General features: G+C 33.9%; 1 protein-coding gene across 4 annotated transcripts in view; it reads left to right on the plus strand.

Moving 5' to 3' along the window:
• The window catches only part of PRL-1 (protein-tyrosine phosphatase 4A family member PRL-1), a 78,985-nt gene extending 58,925 nt beyond the window's left edge, over positions 1-20,060 (plus strand). For 3 of the 4 annotated variants that reach the window (XM_089235599.1, XM_089235601.1, XM_089235600.1), the window contains exons 2-6: positions 6,665-7,182; positions 8,515-8,607; positions 11,860-11,990; positions 15,255-15,329; positions 19,471-20,060. In XM_089235599.1, coding sequence (XP_089091725.1) covers positions 7,051-7,182; positions 8,515-8,607; positions 11,860-11,990; positions 15,255-15,329; positions 19,471-19,579 — 540 coding nt within the window. In that variant the 5' untranslated portion in view covers positions 6,665-7,050 and the 3' untranslated portion in view covers positions 19,580-20,060. Of the gene's footprint in view, positions 1-1,902; positions 2,214-6,664; positions 7,183-8,514; positions 8,608-11,859; positions 11,991-15,254; positions 15,330-19,470 lie in introns of those variants that run through there. The other variant, XM_089235602.1, reaches the window with a different exon arrangement.
• Positions 20,061-27,573: the final 7,513 nt, after the last annotated feature.

Here is a 27,573-nt window from a genome sequence, read left to right on the forward strand (position 1 = left end):
GCAAATCGTTCAAGGACAATTTTCTGCCGAATCCCTATCTGGGGAAAGGAGGTGGGGGCTAATCAGCACCTCTCCTAGAGATAGGCCTCTGCGCTGTTTGCCATAAACGTCATTCAGACCACCTAGCAAGTTTGGCACATTTTGAAACACAGCATCCTATTTCGTTTCTTATTTTGGCGTAGAATCTTTGACTGGCTCACAAATACCACATAGTGATTGAATGTGGGGCATAGAAATCGCCATTTCATTTCCGCACAACGATGATACTGGCACGAGCAGGGAATTTTTTTCCCCCTGAATATTCTGAGGGAAAATGGACTACTTACTAACGTCACAAGCAGACTGCGAAGGCCTATTTCTAGGAGGTGCTGGGATAATGCGGGTTTTTTAAATATATATATGAAGAATATGTTTACAGAAAAATAAACAAAAGAAAATATATTGTGGGCAAAAAGTCCGTAGAAACTTTAAAAATTCATAAAAACCGGAAAAATAACCGAAATCAAAAGTAGTTTACAGGGTTAGCATCGCTAGGTCACGAATTTTTTAAGACGGGAAAAATCTCAAACAGCCGATAAGTGGCGCTGGCGTACACAAGTCAAAGAAAAGATACGCAAATAACGAACAGAATGCCTCCAAATCGTTTATTACAGCAGTATGTGTTGTGTTCCGTATGACCACCACACATTGCAGGCGAGTCACAAATCCAGCAACGGCAGAGTGCAGCAGGTCCACATACACGGTTTACAACGGTGAACTGGTTGTGGATTAGGAGCGCAAGTTCTTATAACCGTTTCATTTGAACTGAACAGTCTCATTTCCACCGAAGTCGCTCGTGCCACCTATCGGCTGTTTTTTGAGGGTTTTCCCTGTCAAGAAAATTCCCTTGACCTACCGATGCTAACCCTGCAAACCGTTTATTTCGGTTATTTTTCCTGTTTTTATGAATTTTTGAAGTTTCTACGGACTTCTTGCACACCCTGTATATACATTATATTCATAAAGACACGATATTTATACATCTTCGTATCATTTCAAAGTCCGTGTCACTGTCCTGGAGGGGGTCTCTCGAACCGTGTCGTAGTCGCTCCCGTGTTCTATGTGCCTTATTGCCGGTCTGCGTCCTCGGGCAAAGTGATGTGTTCTGGGGCCCTATACTTAGCTGGAATTAACCGTAACAGCTTATAAATTTACACTCGAAAATCATAGGGAGCGTTTATGGATGGTGCGATCTGGTACTATGTACATGAGGATCCCAAGCCATGCCGACATGGATTAAGATCTTTGATGGGCCTGGTTCCTTGGACTGTTTTGCTTCATCGTGAAAGCTATCACATTTGTTGGCAAAGCTTAATGTCTTGAAAGCTTCATTTCTTCACAGTTCGCTATGGCCCCCTTCACCACTTGTCATGGCTCCTTTCATTTGATTTTCACTCGTGGCCCCCTTACAATATCCCAGGACCGCAAGGGGGCCGTATGTCCCCAGGTTGAGAACAGCTAAAACATGAATACGTTAGAGTTCACACGCACATTTGGAACATACATTCCGGCAGGCAATGATTCGTTAGAAATTCCAGAGTGGAATGGGTAACATGCGTGTGGCCGGTTAGTTCGCGAAGACGCTTGGTTTTGGACTGTGTGCACGTTACGGCCCATCTTGAACCTGCATTGATGTCCAATGACAAAACATTATTTTGACAACGATTTGTCTTTTGGAGGAGAATTCGGATTTATTCCGAAATTTCTATTGAATATTTTAAGCAAATAATTAATGTAAAGCAGGATAAATCCAAGAGATAAGCCGAAGAATTGGCCTCGGAATGGGTAACATGAATGACACTTGCGCGTTTTTTTTTTTTCGAGCTAAAGGTGGACCATCTTCTTCCTCTTCCCTTCACCTTTAACTTTCTGTAGTTACACTATGCGTGACTACAGCTAGGACGAGTCCCCTCCTCCCGTCAAAATCTTTTTCTTTCTCTCGTGCAGCATTTCTTGTCCAAACGTGTTGCTGCGACCTGTTGAATGTAAATACACTGTCGCCGATTTGCTTCGGTAGAATTTATTTGACTGAACTTTTGCTCTTCACAGTTCATGCATGCTGAAAAAGTTAGAAGTGCAGTACTTTTTGAAATTCATTCAGTTCTTTATTTTTTTATGGTCTATGTCACGTTTTTTAAAAATACTCTACTTGTCAAGGCTCTCAAGAGAAGGAGGTAACTTTTATTTTGGATTTCCCTCCAATGTTTCTTGTTATGCTTAAATATTTATCAGTAAATTTTTTTCTAACCGCAAGAGAGTAATTTCATGGCTGGGGAAACGGGTCGAAATTGCTTTACACTTGATTTCTTATTCGGAACGTTTTATGGTTTTTCCCCCCTGCCTCTTAAGGGTTTTCGTATGAATGTATAACTACTTATTAACGTGTTTTGGACGCTGTGCAAAGCTAGCCTAAACGTTTCAATTGCCGTTCATATTTATGTGAGTTACGAGTTCTTTCATAAATTTGTATGAATAAAATCCTTCAAAAAATTCTGGCCAGGCCACTGTTTTATTGAACTTCATGATTTTGAAGATTTCAAAAAAAAGTTTTTGGTATATTGCCTGAAATTTTTTTTTCAATTAATTTTTCAACTGAATTAAATTCTCATCTGGATTTTTGACGTGAATACGCCTTTTTAAATCATCTGACGATACTTGGTGCATTCGCAAAAAGTTGCGTTACGACCTCATTTAAACGCTCATATCTCAGGAAGTATTCAGAATATATCGGTGTTCTTGATGTCAGCGGGGTAGATCTCATTACATAAGTGAAAAATCTGCGCCAATTGCGCTGAATTGCTAGAATTTTCGATGTCGGCTAAATTCTGCTACAAAAACACCGGAATTGATCAACTTTGCGCCAAAAACAAAATTTTCCGTCAGGAAACAAAGTCACAATGAAGACAGAATTTCCAATCTCGTCACGTGTTTGCTTTCTCGCATGTTTTCGCTGATAAAAGAAAGAACAATAAGGTGTCGCAATTCATTTTCTTGAGGCTATAAGTAGCTTGAGCCACGGCCCCCAAAAGGTTGGGGCTGACAGGGCTCCAGCCGAGAGGGCCCGGGACAATTCTCATTTTTTGTCCTTTTTTTTCTCGCTATAAATTCACTATGAAAGAGGGGGGGGGGGCCGTGAAAGATTCCAGCCTGGAGGGCCTGCTTCAGAATGTGGGGCTAGGCGAGCAATTGCTTGAGCCAATACCACTTTAGAGTTATCTCTAGTGTGATATTGCTTGAATTCCAGATTTCGGTGCCAGTGGTTCCGACGACGTGTAATTGGGCAAGGGAGCCGTTGGTGCAGAGTTTGCGAACCAATGCCTCAAATACAACAGAAATCCGTGTTTCCCCAGTTATTTTTTCGGGAAAAAGTTTCTCCCTTTTTGAGTTTGTTACGTCAATTTTTGCTGACTAAAATTCTATCTACCCAATAAAAGTCCGTTACTTTTGTCTTCTCCCCCCCCCCCCCCAAAAAAAAAAAATTTGGTTCTGTCATTGTCGCATCTTACCAAATCAGTGACACATTTAATTTGGGAGAGGAAACGACAAAATTCGCGAAATGCTGGTACTGATTCTGCTTCTCAACATTGGAAATAGCGGGATAACTTGCGTATATCGCGTGACCATACGTCCTGTTTTCGGACGTGACGATTTTTTTGTTTTTTTTTATCAATTTTTTTTTTCGCGGGGGGTTGGGGGGAGGTGCAGTCACTAGAGTGGCTTGAAAAACTTGGCTATGTTTAGTTGTTTGAATTGTAGAGCACGCAAAATATTTAATATCGGGGAGAATCTTTTTAAAATATGAATTTTCTTCCTGCAAATTGAAGGAAATGTCCTTCCTGGTGAAATTAGTTTTTCTTATGCAGTGAAAAACCGAGAATCACTCTTGAAGGGGAAAAAAAGGGATGAAACAAATGCAAGGCCATAACACCAAACATGGCCCCCGCTCTGTCCCTTGCGGGATATAAGCGGATTACCTTGCGGCTGGGCCATGCTGGAAAATGCAAGGCCACAACAGGCAAAATGCCCAACGAGGTGGCTGAGAAAAAGATGGCCATAACAAATATGGATGTTATATACAGTCGAATCCCATTATAACGAACTCCAAGAGACCAGAGAAATCCCTTCGTTATAATGAAATTTTGTTATAAAGGAATTCCAGGTTTTTTAAAATATTCCAATGTTAACTTATTTGGAGGAATTATAAAAGTGTTCGTTAAAATGAGATTTTTGCTAAAAAGGTATTCATTAAAACAGGATTCAACTGTATATTTCCTAAAATACAGCAACCCAATTAAAAATGCAATTATAAAAACTGTATATGCATGATAAAATATGATACAATGCCCATAAAAAATATTTACACTTTTATCTAAGTATAGATAGCTTCTCAATTTTCCATAATATGTTTTTAGCATATTTCTTTTTGAACGTGTCAATTGTGCTAGAACTCACTATCTACCCAGGGTTATATACATGCGTTACTGTGTATATATATTGTTACGAAGGGTAGAAATTTGAAAAGGCTTGTTAACGCATGTAATATAGGCTTGGCATGCTATTGTTCAAATAGAAGAGCGATATTCTATGGACTTGGATAGAAGAATCCGAAGAGAGAAGACAGCATTTGTGCGAAAGGATGCTGTAATTTAACAGGCTTCTAGTTGCTATGAATAAAAGTTTCTTTGCTCTCGAACCCACCAGACTGGACTGGGGTTCGTACATCGTCTAATTTTTGTGCCGCGTGGATTTCTCAGGTTCTTTATTGGAGACTTGAAGATGCATAAAAATTGACCGGAACAAGGATTTGAGAATGAGGATACTGTTTTTTATTTACAGCTACTAGCAATTCTGCTAAACTACAGTAGCCTTTCACACACACCTCTTTTTTAAAATTTTTCTGTCTAAGTCTTTTTTTCATTACCTGAAACATTTTAAAATGAAACCATTTGACATAATCATCCCACAGTGACAACTTTTAAAGTTCAATGAATATTCTCTTCGTCATGATAAGAGGTTTTTAGAAGTTTGGTTTCAAAGATTTTAGAAGCCTTAAGATTAAACCCTTAGAAAATCACTTTAAAATTAGATAAATTTCAGAAATAAGTTCAAAACAAAAAGTTAAACCAAAGTTGATTGATAAAGGAAGCTATTCTTATTTAATCACCTTCATTCTAAGAAGATATGGAACTGTTATTTTCATCAATATACATACACTTAAATGCTGTATCACTCGTATTTCTTTGAATGTTGTGCAATTCAGCCATGTCGGTTTTTCTTGCTTTTAAACTCTAATATTTTGGGCTATAAACCTCAATATTCCCTGTTTTTTTGACAGGAAGAGAGACAGGGACATAAAATATTCTCTCGAAGGACTACTATTATAAATTACTAGAATATTATTAAAAAGAATTCCTCTCAAATTATAAATTATTTATTATATGTTTACACACACAAATATTCTTGGATACTCTCTAGAAGGACTATTATTATAAATAACTGTAGAATAAATATTCTCATCGGGAAGATTTTCTGGAATGACTATTATAAATAACTTGAGAATATGTATATAATTCTTATTTTCAATAAGAATATTCCCCCGGTAATTTATAAAAGTAGTCCTTCCAGAGAATATTCTCAAGGATATTATATGGAACTATATTATAAATAATAGAAGACTATTTCTATCAAGAATAATAATATTCTCAAGTTATTTATAATAGTTTTTGATGACAATATTATCCTAAAGATATTCTTGAGCCTTTCACGTCTCTAATAACAATATATGTATTCCTTTTGATATAAAACAGTGTATTTAATGCCAAAATTTTATGCTGCAATACTGATAAATTCTGCTTCAAAAATAGATTTTTCCTGGTAGAAAATAATTTTTCTTCCATGTCATTATGACAAATCTAATTGTACCACTCTGGTTTTAATACCTGTTCCAGTCTTGGTCACCAGGCTCGCTGCCTGCATTCATAACGAAATTATTTTATGTTTTATCTTGGGAGGTTTGCAATGTAAATAGAAGATAATTTTATTCGCTAGATATTTTTTTTTTGCTGAGAAATATCTGATACTCATTTCATTATGCAAGTACTTTTTCATGTGATTTAAGACACAAAACATATTTGTGTCAAAACCTGCACCTATGTCTGACACAGTCTACCCCAATTTATTTTAGATGTTTCCACATTTGGGTTTGATAAGCATGAATGGGGAGGGAAGACTTGAAAGGGGAAAGACAATGCAGTGCCGTCCTAATATATGGGGCCCACCTGGGTGGCCTCACAAAAGCTAGAACCTATTGAAAATTTCTAGAATTCACCAGGTAGGATCTCAGAAAAATAATTGTGCTAGGCCAGACCAAGTTATGTTCATATACATGGGAGATCAGTCTGCCCTGTTCATTGACGTTTGGGGCAGTGCCCTCCCCAACTCCTACTTCCGTATCTCAGTTTACCAAGAAGAAAAATATGCTGATGAATTAAATACTAGTTTGTATTAATCAATAATGAGTGGGTCATAAAAATGCCTTTTTATTTATTTCTAATTTTTTTAATGAAGTGAATGAGTATTTTAAGATCATGGAGAGATGCTTATTTGAACACCTTTCTCTTTTCAGTGCTCTAGAAAAATAGTTTTGCACTTCATGGAGATCTTCCCAGCTTCCACAGGAGAGTACTGCCGAGCACAGCACAAATAAAGTGTTAGTAGACTCATCGAATTGTTTTAGGTACTGCTTTCTTTTATTTTTTTTTTAATTTGCTGTCCTCCCGTCCAGATTTTTGCCGGAGCAGGCGGTCTCATCGCGAAAGCTGGCTGGTTCTGGTGGAGTTAGATTTTGCTGCTGCTATACAGAGTGGCCTCTGCTGTGGGTAGTAGTAGCTCTCCGGTGCCACTTGCTCACCGTTGGAGTGGTGTGTGCGCCCTAGGAAGCAGGGAAACTTTCTCTGCGATTTGCATATCATCATTATCATCCCTCCAGTTGGTTTGTGTGCAGCTCACTATATGGTGGAAGGCGAGAAAATGACAATGAAACAGAAGTGTTTGAGGCCTGGACCATCGGAGATTGCTTACAAGCATATGAGGTTTCTGATTATGGATAGACCGACAGATGGCACCATCAACTCTTTCATAGAGGTATTCTTTGTTTTTGTCTTTAAATCTAATTTTATGCAATTCAATTAAACCTTGTTACAACGATATTCGATATAACAATCCCTCTATGACTTTATATTTTTCAATTCTTGTTCAGAAATGTCTATACTTGAATGTTAAACTGCTGCCTCTTGATAATAAGAGTTAATCCCTCTACAACAATATTTTTTTCTTGGTCTTCAGAGTATATTTATAACGAGGTTACTATATCACAAAATATGGAATTGGAACCATAGAAAGCATTGTCTTCTATTCAAGTGTACTTAAATAAAATGAGTCATTCTAATAAGGAGAATGTGTGACTCATGGCATCGGCATGTGCTCATGTTCTATAAATCTGTAATAATTTTATTTTGCATTTAGATTTGGTTTAGTTTTCATTAAAAATAACTATGAAAGGTATGCCCATAAAAGGGAGAAAATTATAAGGGAGCTTAATGAAAAATTTAATGACTAGATGCTCTCCTTTGTTTTTTTTAGGGGGGGGGGAAGGTAAGGTATATTTACAAACACCTTAAAAATAAAAATCGTTCTTGAATCTTTTTTTCTGGATACTTATTTTTATCAAAACATGGAACAGTTTGGCCTTGATATTTTCCAAGTCTCAATTAACAGAGGTTCAAATTATCCAAGGTGCTTTTTATGATTGATTTAAAAATTAAATGCAATAAAACATGTTAACCACTTTGCAATGGTAGCCTTAACAGACTGGTTTACCGAATTCCTCAGTGTGTGATTAGAGCTATACAGGCTGTGTGAAGGCAGATTCCTTTTTCCCTGAATGGGTGATATCGGCATTGTTGGGGGAAGGTGGAATGTATATAGTGGATGGTAAAAGCTGTAGTTTCAAAATGAGATTTCCTGAGTTGGCGTTGGGAATCTTTTGTGAGTAGGGGATGCGATGCGAGACAAGTTTGGAAGGCACTGTACTAGATAAACATCTTGAACCTGTTGTTTGTGAGCACCATGGTTGTTCCTGAAGCAGTTCAAAGTGTTTGATGGCAATGAAAAGGCTATCTTTTAAACTACTGCATATAATCTTTGAAATGTCTTAATGTTAATACATTATAGTACTTCATGTAAGTTTATCCTGTCTTCAATCGATCTTGTTATTGCATTATTATAAATTAATTTAATTTCCATTTGTATTTATTTAAATTAACCTCAATTCTTGATTTACTGACGTTTTAATCATACAAGTTAGGCCTGGTCCACATTAGCTTGGATAATTGAAGGTCTTGTACTCTATGCATATTTGTAGAACCTTGTGAATAAAAAATCCTAATGCGATACAATATGCTTATATTTAATTAGGAACTGAAGAAAAGAAATGTAAAAGACGTTGTCAGAGTTTGTGAGCCAACATATAAAACAGATGTTTTGGAGAAGCACCACATAAATGTTGTGGTAAGTGGGTTATTTTTATAAATTAAAATATTGCTATGGGCTATTTGACTTTCTTTATCTGCAGTTTATTAACAAGGATTTGTTTTTAACATGCCACTCTGTAAAGAGTTAGCCTTATCTCAATTTGGGGGGAAAATGCAGCTCAACTGCATTTAGAAACATTAATCAGCATTATGTGCATATATATGATTGCAGTAGAATATTACTCTTGTAGTACAAGAAAAAACCAAAATTCATAATAGACCGATTTAGAAAAAAAATTTCAATCCCACAGTTTAAAAATATGAATGTCTTGTATATTGTTATATCCTCCGCATGAGACTAGGAGCCACATTCTAAAAAAAGCATTGGTAAAAAAAGTTGTTCAAAATGTGTTGCACCATTCCAGGAAAAATTTAAAATTATACGTTATTGGCTTTTACATGATCTAAATAGATATTTGTAGAAAAATAGTTGCTAAATTCTCAAAATCATTTCTGAATAGTTTAACTATGAATTTCTTTATTTGATATTTGAATTTTATATGATTGATGTTGGCGCCGCACTGGAGTAGATGCTGCTAGCCTCCAAAATTGTGTTTTTGCAGAATTGAGTCCAGTGGCAAATTTATAGAGAAATACAGTAATCATGAAATAGATTTATGATTTACTGGTACCCTTGATGACTTGCTATGTATGTAACCCAGTGGCTCTTAACTGGTGGGCCATATCATCCTACCCCCAGTGTAGCCCGATATTCGGGGGGGGGGGGCAGGTATCAAGTAAAAGGGAAGTCAAGATGGGTGATAGAGAGGGACCAATGCTCACCAATATGCATCTAGATACGCGATTCATACTTCAAAATTTGGTTTTACTCCAAATTTCGTTGAGGAGTGAAAATACTCCTTTTAAATTTTATGTAATTTTTAATGGGCGCTCGTGGCTCCCACTCGTCCTACTTTCCCTACCCACTGGGTAAAATGAGTTTTGTCCTTTCTCTGTTTTGTCCTACTTTTCCTATTTTTTTACAAAATCCTATCTACAAAATTTGTGTTTTAATTCAGCAGAGAATCACTGGTATGTTGCGCAGGGAATCATCGATATATTGCCAAATAGTACAAATGTTGTAGATTACAATTACAATTTCTTGCTTTGGCAGAATCATTATAGTTTTCAAGGTTATTTGGGGCGGGGCGCGTATGTGTAACATTTGATTTAATAATTTTTCATTTGCTTAGTTTGAGGGTTCAACAAGTATAGTAGTCATTAAAAACTTTTGTCTGGATGGAAAAAATAATTTTGTATTTATTTTTCATGGTCCTGGACAGTAACTAGCAGTCATCATTCAAAATTATAGTGCACATTTTACGTATAGGTGAAACAACCGAGTTTGCATTACAAAGCAGTTTGATGCATAGGCCTGTTCTAGGTTCGGTGATTTTGGTGTTACCCAATAGCATTCCATTGTCTTCTGTATTTTTAGGGCATGCAGAGGCATAAACAGTGTATACAATACTTGGCAAAGAGCTAGAAATGAAAGTGGTTCATTTTTCAAAAATGATTACACGGGTATTGAACAGTAAACTGTAAACAAATCCCTTTAAAAAGGGATGGTAACGCAGTAAAACCATCAAGTTCACCTTGACTTATTTACATCGGAGCTTGCAATATACACATTTTGCACTGTGCTTTTGAAAGTGGTCTTACATGCCTTCATAATTTGCTGTGCATTGTCGAAGAGAGTTGGGCTGTGGAAGACTCCAAAAAAAAGTAATTTATATTGTGGGGGGAACAGAAAAAATTATCTGTGGTTGCTGTTTTGGCCAAAAATTGTTTTGTAACCAAGTCATTTGTCATTTTGCTTTCACTTGAGTCTATCTTACAGGGTACTGAAATAATGCTATGAGGGGAAAAAATTTGAAAGTTTGTTGTTTTTTTTTAAGTTTTTTAGGATTTTTTTAATGCTATGATTATGTTGTCTGTGGGGGGGGGGGGGAGGGTAACCCTCCCCATCCTACTTTTTATTCCTGCTTTTTCCTACTTTTTCTATTTTTTTGAGTAGGAGCCCTGGGATACTTTTTTCTTACCAGTGAGAAATAACTATTTTTACCAAAATAACCTTGAAATTTTGGAGAAGTGTAGAATTACTCTTTTTCAAAATTATATTTTTAATAAAACTGGGAGGGACCAGATTTGTGAAAAGAGATGTGAAGCATTTGGGTGAGATATGGGGAGGGAGATTGTGACTACTTCTATAATTCAGTAAAAGTTCTTATAGAGCATAGTTCCCAAACTTTTTGTTCGATCGTCCCTTCAGAAATTTTTTTCTCATTTCCTCCCCAACTCTAGCGTACCCATAGGATCTTATGTTATACCCGTCGCTTCAATTCCCCTGGACATTTCCATTGCCCACTTTGGAATAGCCACCAAAAGAGGGTGGTGGACAGGTATTTAGCCTGGGGATACATGGATCCATCTATAAAAGTTATACATTATAAATTTACTCGGAAATGAACTTGGTAAGTATAAATGGTCTTGTTCTTGGACATTGAAAACCTTGATTGAGATGTAGAGGGCATAAGAAAGATGTGGTCTTAAAGCAGTCATGGTGAAAAAAAGACTGATATTCACATTAAAAAAATTATAATGTATAGGTGCAGTTTTAATTTTTAACTTGTCCTCATTACAGTAGTCTCAGTAATCTAAGGTAATTGGGGCCAAGTTTACTTTTGATTACTGAAAACTCTAATAATCCAAAAAATTGTAGAAAACAACATTTTTAAGCAGGGAGGGTATCTTTTTTTTATCTGTTTTGTTCTTTATATAATGTCTCAATGTATTAACTGCCAAGGCCCATGGCCTCTTTATAAGAAGCTGACAGAAGCTCCATCCTTGGGAGGGGAGGCTTGATATGAATGTTGTTTCTTTCCTGCTATAATAAATTTATTATAGAAAAGCCTGTGAAAAATTCTGGTCTGGGGGTCCACTGAAGACCCTAGTCTAGGAATTGAGATGTCCCCTTTAAACTGAAATTGCTCATATTCATAGGCAAAATGGAATGAAATGGGGGGAGGGGGAACTCTTGGTAAAAAACAGATTTTGAGAAGAAATTTCAGAAAATTTGGATCACCTCAGACTATTGAGACTTGAATTATCAAAACTCTACTGTATGATGCTTATGGTCATATGACATTATAGTTATTTTTTTTTTCAATTTTGCCACAGTTAAAATTATAGGCCTATGCAAAATTAATCCTTTTTTTAAAAAAATTAGGATTGGCAATTCGATGATGGTTCACCACCTCCAGGCAAGATTGTTGAAGATTGGTTTGAGTTGCTGAGAAACAGGTTCAGAGAAGATCCAGATTGTTGTGTGGCTGTGCATTGTGTAGCTGGTCTGGGCAGGTAAGGAAAATATAGGAATAGTTTTTGCTTCCTTTGTTTCTCTTTCCCCCCCCCCCCACCTCCTGATAACTATTTTTGAATTGATCTTCATACAGTGTATCTGTCTCAGACCTGTGTCACCAAAATGAGAATACAAGTCTAGATAATTTTTGCAATGGAACCCAGGGTTGTGCAATCCACTCATTTAAGGGAGTATATATGTATGCGTTGTCTTACTTCAGAAATCTCCAAAATATGGCATTCTCAATCGCATATGGAGCATGGGGAAAATTTTATTTTTAAACAAGTTATATGGTGCGATAGAGATTTCTTTTCTCTGTCATATATAGGTAATTCAGAAGGGGGGGAAAATAATAGCTCCTATGAAATGATGTGTATAAGGGGAAGAGTTCTCTTTTCACTCTCTCCCAGGTTACTTTGATTTTTTTTGGCACCGGTGGCCTCAATTGCATGTTAATATATGCTGAGACCAAAACAAAGTAATTTGTGATGCTAGTTTCCATTGCAAAATTTTTTTGTCATGACATGTACCATAATTTCTCTCGTTTTGATGGTAGAATTCTGGGATGCTCTGTATGGAAAAATATTGACTAAAAGCTCACATTTTTGGTGAATTACTAATTTGAGAATTACATCTGTACAGTCAAACCTTGCGTGACTGGTCGTGCAGATAATAGGTCACTCTGCTTATAGGTCACTTTTTTAAAATTCTGATTATCCCCAATGGCATTGCTGTGTTATTAAACATCTGATAAAGTGTCTCCACCTTTTGCTTAAGAGGTCAACTTTGTTAGAGCATCCCCTCAAAAATTTTTATTTAAATAAATTATTCACACAATGCAAACAATAGGCTTAACTCTCAATCATTGACAGTTTTCCTGCCATTTGAAAGCATGAGCCCCCACCTGCATACAGGAGGCTAGTGGACCTCTGAGCCTGGCTCTAAGAAGCCCTGTGACACACACATATATCAATTTTTATATTCATGCATTTCCCTCTACTAAACTGTAATTTCTTTTCACCGATAATTTATAGTCTTATACACTTATAAAAAATTGAGCATAAATTATTTAAAATTTTTCTCTCAAAGGGGTCGTATTACGTCATCAATGGGGGAAATTTTGCTGACAAGGGGGGAGGGTCAAAAATAGCTAAAATTTTGCTTACGTAATACTTGAACGGCCCCAAATATGAAATTTGTATGTGCATCTGGGTTCTCTGGGCCATACCTAGGTGGATGTATGTGTAGACAGAGCAAGTATGGCCACTTAGATTATCCCAAAGTGAGATCTTTTTCTTTACAGTAATAATTTTTTATCAAAAGAAATTTGTTTCTTGGTATTTTTTACTTCCAATTTTGTGATTTCTCATAATTTTGAAGATTCTGCTACTTTTTTTTTGAAAATGGCAAATTAGGCAGTCACATGAAAATAATATTGTTCATATTGTTTCAGTAATTGCAATCAAGAATGCTTTTATCATTAAGAAATAATTACAAAGCCTATAGATTCAAATCTCACAAATGAAGGGAAATAACTCCATGTTTTTGAGTGAAGCTGGATAGTTGTTTTAGTATCAATTTTAATTAATAATTACTGGTTGAATATATGCAGGGCTCCCACTTTTTCTACTTTTTGGTAAAATATCTTACTTCCTAGGTTTTGTTCTACCACAAATCCTATCAACAGAATTTGTGTAATTGGTTTTAATTGAGCAGGGAATCATCGATATATTGTCAAATAGTATAAATGTTGTAGATAACAATTAATGATTCTTTCTTTGCCAAAGCAGAAATTGTATCATTCTAGGTTATTTGCGGGGGGGGGGGGGGGGGAATGTATGTGGACTATTTGTTTTAATTTTTCTTTTGTTTAGTTTGAGGGTTCAACAAGTAGAGTAGTCATTAAAAACTTCTGTCGAGATGGAAAAAATAATTTTGTTTTTGCCACTTTGTGGTCTTGGACACACAGTAACATTCATCATTTAAAATTCTAGTGCACATTTTGTGTATAAGGGAAACAGTTTGCATAACAAAACAGATACATAGGCCTATTCTAGGTTTGGTGATTCTGATGGTAACCAATAGCATTCAGTTGTCTCCTGTATTTTTAGAGCATGCAGAGGCATAAACAATATATAATATACAGTGCTCAGCAAAGAGTTGGAAATGAAAGTGCTTGTCAAAAACGATTACACTGGCATTGAACAATTAAATGTAAATAAATCCCTTTAAAAAAGGGATTGGCAACACAGTAAAACCATCCAGTTCACCTTGACTTATTCACATTGGACCTTGTAATTTACACGTTTTGCACTGTGCTTTTGGTGCTAAGGTGGTTTTAAAAGAGCATAATTTTTAAACTTGCACACAGCATTATAATTTGCTGTGCATTGCCAAACAGAGTTGACAGACTCGACTTGCGAAGACTAAAAAAGAATGTAATATTGTGAGGAGGAAAGGCAAAAAGAGTTATCTGCAGTTGCTAGTACAGTTTTGGCTAAAAAAAAATTTTTGTTACCAAGTCATATCTGTCATGATTTTTTCGCTTTGGCTCGAGTCAATCTTATAAGATACTGAAATAATGCTATGAAATTATTATTTTTTTAATTAAAAAGAAAGGGATTAATTTTATTATGTTCTCTGGGGGTACCTCCCATTCTATTTTTCAAATTTTTTTGAATGGGAGCCCTGCATATGTAATTTACAACTGTGTATTAAAATGAACATTTCGTATCAACTTTTAAATTCAAATATGATCTTAAATCCGTAATACAGTGTTTCTCTTTGAAAAAAATTGCAAAATTCATGAAGTGCTGCAGTTGTAAAAAATTTTCTAACAAAATCTGGAATTATTCAGAGGTATGATTCCCCCCCCCCCCTTTCATTCATTTTTAATAAACATTCCATCAAGATGGACTGTGGAATAAAATCTGATTGCAGTGTCACTGTTACAGCAATAGTTTCTGTTGAATTTTTTGTACTTGGATGGTAGAGAAGACATTTTCCAACTAGCTAAAACATAGAATTTGTATAGTAAAAAAAGTTTTAGAAGGAAAGTGCTTGTAAATTTTGAATTAACAAATGTGCTGTATGTCTAAAAAATAGAACTTGTAAGCAATCAAAATGCTATGGTGCTGCTTCCAGAAATTATGACAAGTCTTTTAACAAGTTTCAAGAAAATACATGATTTCTCGAAAAAGACCCTTGATTGATTAGGTTTTAATAGTATAACACTATTGTCTTTAACATTATTTTCATTTCAGAGCTCCTGTGCTGGTGGCATTGGCACTTATCGAATTGGGGATGAGGTATGAAGATGCGGTCGAACTGATCCGGCAGTAAGTTATCATTTCCATTTTTTGTTTTTACTTTTTTTTTAATTTCATGTTCGAACATATATTTTGTTCATTTTTAATTTTCGCATAAATTATATTTTTTCTTGGTCCACACAGAATATTGTTGTAGGTACATTTCACTGTATCATATTTTTAAACTGATTTCTTGTGCGGGAGGTAGTCAAGGTCAAAATAAACTACCTTGAAAACAATATCTGGAGCTGTTCTTATTAACACATCACAAGCTGGGAACTTAGATCTGTCCAACCTCAGTCTGGTTGGAATATAAAACTTTATTCATCTGCAGAGAGTTACAGAGTGGAATCCTTTGTTACACTATCAAAACAAGGAAGGGGTGGGAGAAATGAGGGGTTGTCTTTTCTTTCCCTCATCTACCAACTTAACTTATATAATCTAACTTGCATCTAAGAATGCATTTTACCCGTATTTATATTTTTTCCCTAACTTTTTTTTTTGAGTTCAAATATCTCTGCAAATTACAAATGTGAAAGTGTCTTTTGCTGACCTCTCAGGAGATGCAGGGCAATAACTTTCTAATTGGGCTTGAGCACAGGGTGTCCATATAAAAAGTTAACTTTATTTTACTAACTTTACAATCTCTTGCAATATAAATGACTTAACCCCTCAGTGCCTCCTATGTACCCAATATGCTCCCCTCTGAACTTCTGTATTCAATCATTTTTCTTTGTCAGAAATTGCATTTCAAAATTTAATCAATTTACTTTATTTTGTGAAAGTATATTTTTTTTCTGGAATATGAAATTCATACTATTTTTAAGCCTTGCCTTTAGGTTATCATATTCATTATATTTTATTGTGAGTGATGGACGTTTGCTGCTTAACATGTGGGTATCTGAGATATTAGTGTAAAGAGCGTGTTTTTTAATTTACCATATTTATTCTAAAGAACATGTTGTAGCCAGTCGAGCTAAAACACTCTGTATAATTGACTTATTGGTTCTCTATTGCAAGCATAACGCTGAGTTATAAATCCCATTTTCGGCAGCGGTCAAAAGAAAATTTTTACCAAAGAAAATATAAGTTTTTAGGTAATGCAAGTTATACCATAGTAAGCCTGGGTGATTTTTGAAAATTTTACACATCGTGATGCACTGTCAACCTTAAATCACTATATAATGATACACTATATTGCCAAAAATCTGTCCTTTTTAGCGTTTAGACATTTTCTTGAGTTTCTAGAAAAATGCTGAACGAATTAGTCTGAAATTTCGGTCATACATACCCTGTGGTAGTACTCGCCATTTCCGTAAAAATTTAGTCTTTAAGTGACTGACAAAAAAAATTAAATAAGAAATGAATGTTTTTGATTAGCCCTGTATCAGAAAAGCCTGCAAATGACTTGTAACTTTAACAAAATATTGTATTAACTTTGCTCAATATTTCTATAGGTTTTCATAAAAATACCCCATATACTCATGAAAATATAAATATTTTCTGTAAAAAATTCCAATTTTTATCGCATGATTTTTTGCTTATAACATGCCAAGTTTTCAATAATTTTTTACGAAATTTACAGATATGACGCTATACATCAGACATACTGTATAGAAATTTGAAATGCGGCAAATCATTATATTCAATGAGATAGGGGTATTTTTAGTAAATCATTAATTGTGCATGCTCAAGAAATATTTTTTATTTTTCATTATTTCATTGTCATATATAGTGCACCTTTTTATAAAAAAAATTCTAACAATATCATGAAAATTCTGAAAAATATACACGATCTTGTGAGCTGTAATTTCAAAACTTGCTGAAAGTAATTGATAAATGAGAAATTGTTTCACACAAATTGATATAGGATTATTTTCCATTTGATTATTTTGAGAATAAGCCCACGGCATTATGCAAATGAGCGAAGCGTGTGTCTGATGATATGTAAGAGAAGTGTTTTAGCGTAGAATATGTGTATGATGTCAAAATAAACAAATCAAAAATGAAATAATTGTACACCAATTTGTAGAAAATCTCTTATTATTTACATAGTTACTTTCAGCAAGTTTCAAAATCAGTTCATAATATCGCGTACGTCTTTCTGAATTTTCATGACATTCAGTTAGAATTTTTATATAGGTTGCACTATATATCTGGCAGTAAAATTATTAAAAACACTCGTATCTCATTGAATAATGATTTGTCACATTTCAAATTTCTACACAGTAAATCTCATGCATAGCATCATGTTTTCAGTTAATTTTGTAAAAATTGGTTGAAAAATCATGCGATGAAAAAAATTGGAATTTTCATTGAAAACATTTGTATTTTCGTAAATATGTGGGGTAGTCTTATGGAAATGCATGCAAATATTTGCTCAAAGTTAGTACAACAAATAATTTCAAGTCATTTTCAGCTTTTTCTGATATACTGTAGTTCAAAAATATAGTTCAGTGTTCAAAAAAAATTTTTTAAATTTAATTTTTTGTCAGCCCCTTAAACAATCGTGACTATTAATATAGGGTACATATGACTGAAATTTCAGAATGATAAAAAAACAATAACTTCTACTTTGGCAGAATCATTAATTACAATCTACTATATATGCATTATTGAGGCAGTGTTAAAAAAATAAATTTTTTTCCAGATTCAGTCGCACCCATTAAACACAAAATGTATCAAATGTTATTTTATTCCCAGAAAGCCTCCTACCGTAAAGAAGCATTTCTAATTATTTTTTGCTCATAGATTTAGTTGCTGTAGCCAGGGCCATTACTAGGATTTTTGATCCACCAATTTAAAATTTGGCAATTTTATAAGTGTTTCACCTAAACCTTGCCGCCGCAAATTTTTTGGCCTGGGGCAGTTGCCCCTCTCCCCTTTTAGGTCCAGCCCTGCCATAGCTTTCCTTCATTTATCGCATATATGAGATAAAAATAATTTTTTATAATAAATTAGAAAAAGAGAATGTCTAGCAAATAAGTGATATTTGTGACATACACTTGTGAAAATTTGCCTACGTTCTGTGAATACAAACTATGAAAAAAAAAAAAATTCTCGAAATCGACGTCATCTGTGGGTTTGTATGTTGATGGTTTTTTTTATCATATTTCCACGATACATACTGCGCTTGTGTATTCGCTAAATCATTATCATCATTTCAACTCTGATGTTGCATCGTATTCCACCGATATTAAATAGCATGCTGGTGCACTTATATATTGTTAATTCTGATGTTGATTCAACATCAGAATTCCTTATCCAAATCAGGATATTAATGTGGGCCTTTACATTGGTGGTTTATTAAAAATTGATAAATCGCCCAGTACTACTATATAGTATTATAGACTAGATGTTATTTATAAACAAATATTAATTTATGGTTTATTATGAACAATTATGAATATAATTTCAAATTACTTCAATGATTAGTTTAAAAGTTGTTTTTTACTAAACATTTGCAAAAACTGGCAATTGCATTTAAATCTCCTTACGACCTACATCGACCTCCCAATCGACCTACGAGATGGGATTAATTTAAATCTCTTGAGGGGTCCAATTGTTATTTTGATATTTTTTTAATTGGAAATATGTCTCTAGGATTAATGGTTTGCCAGTAATTTGTGGTGTGTGCTGTTAGCTATGCACCCAGTTTTTTCTCACACATGTTCCTGTATGTACTGATTGGTTAGAAATTCTGGAGAGGAATGTGGAAGTGGTGCACATGCGGTCAAGTATTAGATGTATAAATCTTATTGAATCCTAACCACTTCATGGTGAAATATTGCTTATGTATATGCAAGTTTAAAGATTTATCTTGATAAATTGTAATTTAACTTTGAAGATTAGTATGTGTATATATAGTATATCGAAATAAGCAATTCTATCTTTTGGCTATCGTAGCAGCATATGATCACATACGAGATCAATTTAGGTAAAGATCTTTTGTGAGCAAGAGTTATTTAAGAGGCTCTTTTGCTTTTGTATTTTTATTGTTCTGGTAAAAGCTAAAATGTATTAGCTTAAATGATTATATTATATTTTAGCTGAATATAAATGCATATATTCAGCTAAAATGATTTTTAAATATCTTATGGAAATTTGACTGATGGATGAATTTCTGATTTACTATGCAGTGTTTTTTAAAATATATATTTTTTATTTTCAGAAAACGACGAGGAGCAATTAATGCCAAACAATTATCTTATCTTGAAAAATACCGTCCAAAATCTCGGCTAAAGATCAAGAATGGCCATAAGCAATGCATCATTCAGTAAAAAAATAAAAGAAAAATGGAATTTTTATTTTGTGATCATCGTGCACCATGATGTTGAGGGGAAAAAATTAAATCAAGTGTCGTAATTTGAAGGGGGAAAAAATTGGAATGTAAAAGCTTATCTTAAACGTCTTTAAACAAATTTGCCTTTTTTTGTTTCATTCGGTTATAATGCATTTCAATATTTTGTACATATTATTGAAAGGAAAAAATTAATCTCCAGGGATTGGACCAGCGAAACATAAGCAGTATTCCATGTTACTTAGCTTTGTTGTTCACTCGTTTGTTTTTAGATAAAAATTGCATTGTCATTAGTGCTTATATATATATGTAAAATATCTGTTAGCTGCATTATTTTTTGCTTTTGCACAATTACACAAAAAATGTATTTGCATGTTATTTAATAAATTTTGTGGAAGTTTCTATTAATTTTTTTTCTATTTGTAAATGTCTGATTAAAATCTGTACGATGGGAAACAGAATTCAAATATATCTTTTTTTTATTTTAATGCAACCAAAAAGTATTTATACTCAGGTTTAATTTATGCATGTCCTTTCTGTGTGTATATATTAAAAAAAGATGTAATTTTATAGCGGTTATAGTTCACTTAGTGCTGAGTTTTTGTCTCCAATTTTGACTACATAGGGTGAACAAGCTGAAAATGTACTTTTATTTTTGTCATATAAAAACAGTTGATCTCCTGATTTTTTTTTTTTTTTTTTTTTTTTTTTTTTATGAACACTTGAAAAAATTACAATGATGCACACGTGAATATTAGGATTTTCAAAAGCCCTTTGATGATAATGTCGAAGATTCCATAGGTTCAAAAATTAACTTTGAAATTAACTTGTCTAAGTTACAATAGTATTCAGATTCTTCATGCAAATTTATTTCTTACTCAACCATACACCCTTATACATTTTTAAATTGTTAAAGGAGCTATGGAGTTTTTAAGTAGAATATTTTCTGCAAAAGTGGTTGAACTTGATAGGAATAAATATGAGCATAGCTTTCAGGAGATCAATTGGATGATTTCTAAAATGCCAATAGTTCAGAGAAAATAACTTTGAAAAGCAGATCTTTTCACTATAAATAAGTTTTCTGAGGTTCATCTCAAGTACTTTGAATAATGTTCAAACTTTTGAATAATGTTCAAACTTAAAGATTCATGGCTGAGCTTTCTACAAGAAAGTATAAGCTGTTCAAGTTGCTAGACAGTTTTATGAATTCGCTGAAAATTTTCAGTTGCTTTGAGTTTTTAATTTTGACATCTGAGATGATCAGCGTGTCTTGGTAAAAATAATTATAGTTTAAATCTGAATTTGTTAAAGCTATGCAACTTCAAAAACAGCTTAAAGTGGACTCTTTCTGGATTTCTAAGCTATAATCATTCAAGAGATATTGTTTTTTTAGACTGAGGGCACAATTTCTCTTGTCCACCCTTTTTTGACAGTCTGTATATGTATTTAAAGCTAGTTTCAAAACCTTTTATACACCTAAGTGAAAATTTTCTGGTTTCCCCTCCAAAAGCATCACAAATCATCAATAAGGAAATAACTTTGAGCCTTTCATCTAGAAACAATTGGAGCAGTTTAAAAAATAAATTGCTAGTATCCTTTCTGTTGAGTAGATATATGTCAGTTGTTTTACGAGAGTAAAATGTTTCAATTTTGATAATCAAGATTGAAACATCTTTGATAACCTGAATTTTATCAAGTAGATTGTTGTATTTTCAGGATATTTATTTTATTAAAAAAAAACGTAAAATTTCTCAACATATTAAGCACTGTCAGTCGCAGCTATGGACTTTAGAGTGTTTTTATCAATGCTTAATATGTGAAAATTTTATTGATTATTTTATTCCCTTTAAAGTTTTTGTGATTTAAATGTTTATTTAGGTATTAGTGTAATCCAAATACATAAGCAGACTGTCATGTATATCATTATTATTAGGATATTTATTTGGGAAAAAAAGAAATTTATGTATAGAAAAATCTAAAGTTAATAAACTAAGAGAGCTAGAAACAGTGTTGTGATGGCTCAATGTACTGTTTTTTTTTCTCCAATTTTCTTCAATGTATTATTCTGTGTGACTGTAAATGAGCCTATCTCTAAATATGATGATAAGGTTGATCTAAAATGTGTTTCACAGAGGACTTTAACCTCTCTCTTGACTAATAAACGGCCCTGCTTGATTTGCATACTGTCATCCAGTCTTCCACTCATTCCACTAGTTTTAATCTAGTGGAGTGCTTTGTCCATTACTGCAATTTTTACTTATTACTATATCGCTGTCTGTCTATTACAAATGTTCCATGGTGCTGTGTTAGGAAGAATTTTTTTATTAATGGATTTCTTGATGTCTATAGATGGGTTTTTTTTCTTTTCCTCTTTAGGGAAAAAAAGCTGTAAATAGCCATGTCTAACGAACTGTATTATGTTTAATTCTTTTCTCTTTTTTTTTAATCTCTTGCTGTGCAATTTCATGAGAGAGAGAGTTGCGCTTGTATTTTCTGGCACGTGTTGTATTTTTGTAGATGTAAAATTCTTTAACTTTTTTTATGTTCTTTCACAATGAAACAGAAAAACCGTGCTTCTATATCAGGAATTATCTAGTTTCTCAAGTGCTCCACACACATACACAAAAGTTTAAGTGCATTTACGTCCCACCAAATGTTTCTTGTCCAACGTGTTATTGTGAAATTTAAGCATTTTTTTTTGTTTGTAAATAAATTTTAAGGTGGGAATTGGAGATTAGTAATGTAAATCTCAGTACTTGAGCATGGACTTAATTAATGAACAAATCAAATATGTTTACAGAAGGTAAACTGCAGCAACTAGACTTTTTTCCATGCAAGCCATGGTTTTTTTTGTATATCCATCAGGTCAAAGGAGTATGTTTATGTATTCCAACAGTTATTTTTTTTCCTAATTACATGCATTAGGTTGGAAAGGAAGTAATGTCCATCTCCATTGAGACATCCTTCTCCTAATGACTATTGTGACACACAATATTAATCTAACAATTCTGTGCATGTATAGTTAACCTTTTACTTGCCAAATTAAGATTTGAATTGATTTTCTAAATTTTTTTTCTCTTATTTCCACTTCTGATCCTTTAGTTTAGAAATATCAACCATAAAATTCATGGAAAAAATTTTTCTTTTATATTTTTCTAGACTTGCTCATGCCCATAGAAACATTAAAATAAAAATTAAATTTATGGCATAAAAAGTGCTGAAATGAATGAAATTTTTGTTTTGTAAATTAAGTTTGGAATTGCACGAATTCAGGAAAAAGTAGTGCTTTCATTTAAGAAAAATATTTTTTTATAATTAATAAAAAAACCAATGTTCCTAATTGGAAACATTGGCATAAGGTTAATAGTCTCACTTGACTAAGGGAAAATAATTCATTTCAGTTTATAGCACTGGTGAAAAGCTGAAAGTGATTGCAAAGGAGCATATTTATCTTTTATAACTAATGGTATGAATTTTTGCGAGATAAACAGCTCTGCTGATGTCATTAAAAAAAACAATCGTTTATCCCAAAGCCATATACTGTAGGAATCTTCATTATCTAAAAAATAAAAGGGGGTAGTAAAAGGCTTTAAAGCTGGTAAATGTTTTTTCAGTTGGTTCTATCAAACTGATAACATTGTTGGGGTGGGGGGAGCAAAACTTGCTGGTTTTTAATTTTGAGAATTCCAACTGATTGAATGAATTTCTGGTGGAACTATAGTAAATATATTATATGGTTTGTCTCCACGTTTTTTTATTACTCAGTGGAAGAGCATTTGTCTGATTGTACGGGAGTGTATTGAATATGCACGCTTGAAAAATATTGTTTTTCTGTTCATTTATTGTTTCGAAAATCGCCATAAGCAACATAATATGAAGCATAAATTGGGAGTACAAGCACATAAAGCTGAAAGGTTAGATTGGGAACTACCCAATTTACCAATGTGAGTTCCCCTTGCACTCACATTTGGCATATCTCACAGGCTATGAATTTTAGCACAGATTCCTTATACTGATTTTCTAATAAATTTATGGTTTAAAAATTTTTAAGTTAAGATCTATTCATGGTTTCTAAAGCTGAAGGTCTGCCTGTTATTGTTGAGGCAATGGGCCCACTCTCTATCTGGGTAGGCAAAAAATAAAGAAATTGTGACATTTCTCTGGTGTTTCACTCTAAAGCAGTAAATCATGTAATAACAATTGTTTAGAAACTAATCTGGGGAACTTTATATAGTCGCATGCAGCATATTTTCCAAATGTTATTAATACTTATAACCGTTTTCCTGTTCATGTAGCATTTCCTGAATGGGAAATGCTTTAACAATCTTAACAATGACTTAAAACATTTTTTCACCAATTTTTCTCTATTTCAGCCCTAAAATACCTTTATATTGAAGAACACAGTGCAGTGGTAAATGACATCAATTAATGTGTAATTAAGGAAACTATTTGAGATAATGTTCTCATATTGGGGGGGAGGGGTGTTGCCCAAAGTAACCAAAATTTCTTCATTTAATTTTTTTATAAAAAATTCAATTCCCTTGACAGCACTGCCCATTAGAGCTAATGCACTTGTCACATCTTTTCTTCTATTATTCAAAACATTTTTTAAATTTATGTCAGACAGCACCTTTCCCATTTTTGTTTTCATTTCATCCATGTTGACAAAACGCTTTCATTTTAAGTTATTTTCATTCGTGGGAATAAAGAAATGGCACAGAAAGCTAAATCAGAGGTGAATAGGTCAGGGGGGGACCCCTAGAGTCATACTAATTCTTGTTAACAATTGGCGTACTGTGAAGGATGTGTGAAACAGTATTGCACGATGCAAAAACCAGTTTTTGATCTATCACAAATTTGGTTTTTCCAAGGGCACTGTTGTGTGCAATCTTCCTAGCTTGGTTGTTAAACATTTCACCACCTTTGAAATGAGGAGGGAATCATCCATCCACTTGAGTTTTACCCATAGCAGCATCCTCGTAAGTTGTCTAGCATCCTAATAGTTTCTGCTGATTTTTTTTTTCCCCCAAGCAGGAAGCAAAACTTCACGACCCCGCACTCGTGAAATTCTGCCATGACCAAAAACGAGGAAAGGGCTAAACTGCTTCCACGAAAAAAATTAACAAATGGCAAATACAACCTTTCCAAGCAACACCACTTGGCACATTGGCTTAGGGGAGCTTTACACTTACCTATTGAGAAAACCATGTACTATATACAAATGCTCCTCTTACCACAATGCAATTCCGGTTATTTTTGGGGACCCCCCCCCCCCCCCCCGTAGGATTCTAATCTGTCTTGCTTTTCATTTTACGACCTTACTTTCCTTCCAATCCAATATATGCGTGTGAAGATAAATTTCGAAGAAGTTGCTAGGATTTATATGTATCTGTGTAGTCTGAAAATAGTTCAGTTTCAGCTGCCTTAAAGCCCAGAAATAATTTACCAGTCGAATAATTTCAATTTTTTGTTTTAATTCACTCAAAAACATCGTTTATTGGATATGAAATTGTACTAAAAAAACATCGATTGTGAGGATCTGTTATTGAACTTTAAATATTTAATCACGAATTGATCAATCGCTGTGATTTAATTCACTTAAAGCAATCATTTTAAAACAAGTTTTCTAATTATCAAAACCATTGAAAAATATATATTTACATGGTTTTTTAAGTCTCTATGTTGTATTTATTTGTACGAATCGCTTAATCTTTCAATTTACAATAAAAAGGACATGTATTTCTTGCTTGAAAGATTTCATTATTCCCACTAATTATATATTCATTTGCATGTTTATGAAACTTATATTTGCCCAAGCATATAGGGTTCTTTCATACATATTTTACATACTTGATCAAAAAAATGAGTGCAGTCAGATCTCTGTGATATCGCATGTCCCTGTGGACTGGATTAAAAGTTCAGTCAATTCATTAATTATGCTGGAAGGGGAGCCTTATGAAAACTGGAATTATAAGCTGAGGGGGAACGATAAAACTAATAGGCATATATATATACCAAGGTCTGGCTATATTTTTTTAGCCTATTAATCGCATGTATATTTTATCATTTTTGGGTTTTGCCACTACATTTTATATGCAGGAGTGCTCATTAGAATCCATATGTATTGCATATAGCCTAAACGAGTTTGCATGCATGCCACTTACCAGATTCTATAATCTTGGGTCATCAAGTGATAAATTCTTCCTCTAACAGGGTTATATATTTCATTTTGTCATTAATCCTAGTAGTACAGAAAAAAGAGAGCTCATTGGTTGTGTGTAGAGATATGAGATTCTATTAAGTCACCAAAACCTGTGGATATATTGTTAAAATCATATATAAATTTATGCATTTTATTAACCCTTTTCCGGTATGGTGCACCCCATAGCGAGACTGTTTACATTGTTTTCTATGGGTTTTGAAAAGCTGCCTGCCCCGTAAAGAGTTGAAGGATCTATAATTGCTGCTCTTATGTATGCAGGGAACGCATGTTCCAAGATTTTTTTTTTCCTTAAGTGCTCGATACTGCCAGCGTTTCTTTGTGAAATCTGCTTGCAAACACATTCCAGATTTGTTTCATAGTTTGCAAACTTATTAAATATTCAATCTCGATTCATAAATTTTGGCCTGCGATACCCTGTTACTCTTTAACAGTTCCAGAAAAAAAGTGTGAAAGGGAGGGCCCATCCAACACACGGAGGGTTATTTCTGGCTGTGGAGCCCCACAAGCTTGCAGCAGTTGATTAAAATTGTAAATGAAGTAGGTGTACCTCAAACGAAGGGCACCAAATGTTTTGTGGTTTTACTCTTGGATTAAGGCTGTGCGAGTTTAAAACGTCCATTTTAGTACATATGGATATTTTTGAGCAGGCCCGTCATTTGGGGGAAGGGGGGTGCTCCCCCTGGCTTTTGAAATTACACTGAAAAAAGATATATACACACATTGAGTACACATGTCTTTACCCCCCCCCCCCCCAGAAAAAGTTGAAATGACGGCCCTGTTTCTGAGGAAGAAAGATGGACTCCAGACTTCCCTCAATCGTTATTAAACACAATGGCATCTTATGGGTGATACAACTGTGCCCATTTTCAAAGCCAATCTGTCAAACAGGTGCCTCATATTATGGATTATTTTTCCTTGTTAATTTGAACATGTCCCAATGAGTTGAGATTTAGCAGTGTTCTATCATACATGTCTACTGTGCAGATTTTTTTTCCGTCCCAGAAAAAATCGATTCGCACGCAATAATCAACAATGCAATGATAATTCTAAACATGGAAAATGTTATCTATGCAATTTTACCCTTGTGTGTTTCGCTCGCAAAAATCTCTAGCTTGAAAAAAAATGATTATTTTCAAACTGAATTTCTTTTATATATGTATATGTACAAGAACCTTAATTGTTTGATTGATTAGATCCAAGTCTCTGTTTGTAAATATTCTTCATTCATTATCCCGAAGCTTTGAGAGTTATCCGATGAATTTTATATTTATATATATGTGTATGGCTTTGTTTTTTATCGAACTGACTTTTATCTCAAATAATTTATTTGCTGTAGAAAAAAATGGATTATTTCTTTGAGAAAATATATATATAACGCAGTATTATGAATATATGGTTAGAGTTGTTAGATGTTGTGATGGTGTCTTTAGAAGGAAATAAAAAAACACACATTTCTTGCTATTTATCTATATTATAACTGCTTTTTCTCGCTTTATTATCTCTTGAAAGGTGTCATTATACTCTATTGATTTAACGGGAGCGTTCAACCATTGCAACAATAATTGGTGTAATTGTGTTGATATTTTTCAGTGACATAGGATATGCAATAATGCACTACTACCATGAATACTATGCAACTGATATTATAGAAACAATGCCTTTTGTTTAGTGGTTGAATAGGCGAATGATATATCTGTATTGATTCTACTTCTTTTAAAAGTGGCGATACTGGAAAGCTTGTTCATCATGAC

This window comes from Pholcus phalangioides, unplaced genomic scaffold (assembly GCF_987345545.1).
Source record: "Pholcus phalangioides strain wild (caught in Gottingen) unplaced genomic scaffold, Ppha-v1.0 ptg000009l_1, whole genome shotgun sequence".
Taxonomy (NCBI): Eukaryota; Metazoa; Arthropoda; class Arachnida; order Araneae; family Pholcidae; genus Pholcus; species Pholcus phalangioides.